The sequence below is a fragment of the Nicotiana attenuata genome, chromosome 2, assembly GCF_001879085.1.
Source record: "Nicotiana attenuata strain UT chromosome 2, NIATTr2, whole genome shotgun sequence".
In the NCBI taxonomy this organism is placed as follows: domain Eukaryota; kingdom Viridiplantae; phylum Streptophyta; class Magnoliopsida; order Solanales; family Solanaceae; genus Nicotiana; species Nicotiana attenuata.
Window position 1 is genome coordinate 5051012 of NC_031990.1, and position 4037 is coordinate 5055048.

General features: G+C 38.2%; 1 protein-coding gene across 1 annotated transcript; it reads left to right on the forward strand.

Annotated features, from left to right (window-relative positions):
* On the forward strand, nt 1080–2850 carry LOC109243452 (low-temperature-induced cysteine proteinase-like; the record flags this gene model as incomplete). The annotated part of the gene is given in 5 exon segments (XM_019410391.1): nt 1080–1315; nt 1415–1555; nt 1832–2054; nt 2057–2280; nt 2385–2850. Coding segments are annotated over 5 exon segments (908 nt in total), but the record flags the coding sequence as incomplete, so codon positions are not given.

Genomic DNA, 4037 nt, shown 5'->3' on the forward strand with positions numbered 1-4037 from the left:
GGATGGGAGTGGGGGTAAGGGAGGTGGGTGGTGGGTGGGGTGAGATGGTACGGGTTAGGAAAGGTTGAAAAAGAGTTTTGAAAAATATTTTCCCTTCTTTTGATAGAGAAAACATTTTCCTCCAATTGGAGAAAAACGAATTCATAAAGTAAATGTTTTTCAAATATTTAAACAAATCAAACGTGCGAAAATTAGAAAAATATTTTCTAGAACATGAGTCAACGTAAAACTATAACATTGAGCATTTCCATTGGTCAAGGTTGGACATCATCGTGGGTCCGTTTGAGCTGATGATTTTTTATGGGTTAATTTGGCCTAGCCCAAAACAGTCCATTTTCAAAAACGTTCTAGCCCAAACCCATTAAAACTTGCGCGGGTCAAATGAGTTTGGCCTAGTTTTCCTAATTTATCCCCACTCTTGTAAGCAAATGTCTCTTAATTCTAACGAAGCTTCAATCTAAAGATAGTGAAGTTAATTTCAATTCATAAGTAGAGGGATGAATTTGGTACAAGATCCTCTTCCTTTCCTTTTCTTTCGAATTCTCCTCAATTTACTTTGTCGTCATTATTTCACCGATTTTGAACAAACACCTATTCTATAATGTGTAAAGTCTCTGCCTCAACTGCCATGAGGTCATTCTTTTGCTGAAAAAAGTGACTATGATTGTTGCTACGAAGTTCGGTTAATACTTAAGAATCTCCTTTAACTTTGTTTCTTTAAATATTCAACATAACTAAGCATAGAGTTAGTTGATACTTGATACCTGTCCAATATACAAATTCAATCACAAATAGTCCTTTCGAACTTTATTTGACTGTGGTTCTCTTATTGTTAAAATTTAGAGTCTGTGTGCCTGGCACTTATTGAGGATTTTAGGGATGTAAATTGAACACCCCTGTGATTCTCATTTAATTGTTTTTGTTCCCAATTTAATCTACTTAAGATTACACCTTAAATGGTACTCCCTTGTTGTGTATGGTGCTTTTGTTTGTTGTTGAATTTTGGTATACTTAAAAGCACGTAATTATTTGTTTCTTGAAACTATTGGTGTGTATTTAACCAATTGGAAATGAAGCAGGGAGCTGCTGGGCGTTCTCAGCAATTGCTACCGTTGAAGCAGTCAACAAGATTGTGACTGGTGATCTGATCTCACTTTCTGAGCAGGAGTTGGTCGATTGTGATACTATCCATGACTCAGGCTGTAATGGGGGCCTAATGGACTATGCTTTTGATTTCATAATCAACAATGGAGGAATCGACACTGAGGAAGACTACCCTTACAAAGCCATGGGCGGGAGATGCGACCAAAATAGGGTCAGTTTCACTCTTGTTCAACACTCTTCTTATAGATCAACTAAACACTGCCAATGCAATTAAAGATTTATTAGTCGTTGATTAATTTGTATCATGCAGAAAAATGCTAAGGTTGTGACAATTGATGGGTATGAAGATGTTCCCGCTTATGATGAAAAGGCCCTACAAAAGGCTGTTGCAAATCAACCCATCAGTGTTGCCATCGAAGCAGGTGGCAAGGACTTTCAACACTACACCTCGGTAATACTCTTTTGCTTTGCGTTTGCCTCTTGATTTTATTTAATTGAAAGAAATGCATATGAGCGGATTAGGACCGGCTTATTCATATTGTCGACTACTACCTTAACTTGATTGGAATTTTAGGTATTATTGTATAGAAATACATATGAACGTGTCAAATCTGCAATCATTCAGTCAGCCAGGACAACAAAACATGTTACATTATATTGTCTCTCCAATTGGAAACTAGGAAATATGTTACATGACTTGCTATGTTGTATCTTGAAATATCTGCAGGGTATCTTTACTGGAAAATGTGGAACCGCAGTGGACCATGGAGTAGTTGCTGTTGGATATGGTAGCGAAAATGGTAAGGATTATTGGATTGTTAGGAACTCATGGGGTGCTTCTTGGGGAGAAAAGGGATACCTCAGGATGCAGCGTAACGTTGCCAGTTCTAGTGGCCTGTGTGGAATTGCTATAGAGCCTTCTTACCCTATAAAGACGGGCCAAAATCCCCCAACCCTGGCCCTTCTCCTCCATCTCCAGTGAAGCCGCCCAATACTTGTGATGAATACTATCAATGCCCAGAGAGCACCACCTGCTGCTGCGTCTTAGAGTTCTCTAACTACTGTTATGCTTGGGGATGCTGCCCCTATGAAGGAGCCGTTTGCTGTAAAGACCACAACAGTTGCTGTCCACATGACTATCCCGTCTGCAATGTTAGAGCCGGCACCTGCTCAATTGTAAGTGACACCTGTTTGTCATACCTTAATAATAGACTAAGATTGGTTTAAAGTAGGAAATAATACAAACTGCATTCTGCATTCTTCTTTCTTGGTTGATACAGAGCAAGGACAATCCATTGGGAGTGGAGGCAATGAAGCACATTCTTGCCAAACCCATAGGGGCCTTCAAGAAGAGCATTTCTTGAATTCTCTTAAGTTCCAAGGCTGTGGGACGAGGAGGTGGCAAAAGCGGCCAATGGAAATGAATTGTAGACGATCTCACTGCTATATTGTTTTGAAGACCTCTCATTCCCAGCTAAAGTAATTGAAAGAAATCCATAATCAAGGATTACAAAGATCCTTATGATGATTTGTAAATAGTGCTTCTTTATGGTTTCCGCTGTATTAGAACCAAGATTAAAAGGAGATATTAATTTTCCTCTTTGGCTACTTATGTATCTAGTGTATTTCTCAGCATTGATGACTAAAGTTCTGCTTTTGTGGCACACTTTATTGTTCATCTGCTGCTTGTACGCCGTGTTTTTAAAGGATGACTAACCTGCAATTTGAACTTTGAACTTACTACTATGAAGGAGAATGAAGTTTTCTTTGTATTTGTAAAAAAAAAAAAATTGTTGAATATTGGTTGCTTTTGGGAGATATTAGCAGACTAGCGGAAAATATAAAGAATTGGAAAAACCATTAATTAGGGCTTCAATCAATAAAAAAAGTTTTAACATTTAAATTTAATACATTTCAGTTGCTTTTTAAAACTTTTGAGTAATACAAGCTGACTTTTGATAATTTGGGTATTATATGAAAGAAGTATTCAACAAATTTTATTTTAATTTGAAAAAGTTTTTAGGGCTTGCACCTCACTACAAAAATGCGCCTCAAACGCCTGGACGTACGCCCCGAATTGCTGGGCGAATGCCTTTTGAGACTTTCGCCCCAGACCATCGTCTTGGGGCATTGTTGGTACGCCTCACCCAAGGGCACGCCCCGAAAACGCCTTTTAAAACACTACTTGTATGTAGTGCAATAATAACAAAGACTATTTATTCGAATTCCAGTAGATTGGAATTCAAAAAATATTTTAGAGCTTGTTTGGAAAGCCACCTAGGAATTGAATTTGGGGGTAATTGGATGTAGTTACACAGTTTGGCATGTTTGTCTAGCTAAGTAATTACTTGATCAGTATGGAATTAGGTGCAATTGGAAGGTGTAATTAAACTCTCCAATTCTCAAGTGCGAGGTGAGAATTGGTGGTAGTTACAAGGTTACTTTTTATTTTCTTTCTTTTTTGTTTTCATTTTAATTTATTTTCTTTATAACTTTTTATTTCCATTATTTTAATTTTTTGTAACGACCCGACCGGTCGTTTTTGAGAATTATTGTCCCGTTCGGCGGCATAAGATCTCGAATAGCTTCGTATTATGTGTTATGACTTGCGTGTGTGGTCGAATTCGATTTTCGGATGATTCGGGGAAATTTGGAGGAAGGATTATTGTTTCAGAAGCGTAAGTGGTAAGAGTTGATCGAAATTTGACTTTTGTGTAGACGACTCCGAAATGCCGTTTTGATGATTCCAATAGCTTTGTATGGTGATTTTGGACTTAGGCGTGCGTCCGGATTTGGATTCGGAGGTCCGTAGGGTAATTTGAAGCATTTCGGTGAAAATTGGAAAGTTGAAGTTTTGGAAGGTTGAGAGGTTTGACCGAGAGCTGACTTTGATGATATCGGGGTCAGAATGAGATTCCGAGAGTTGGATTAGC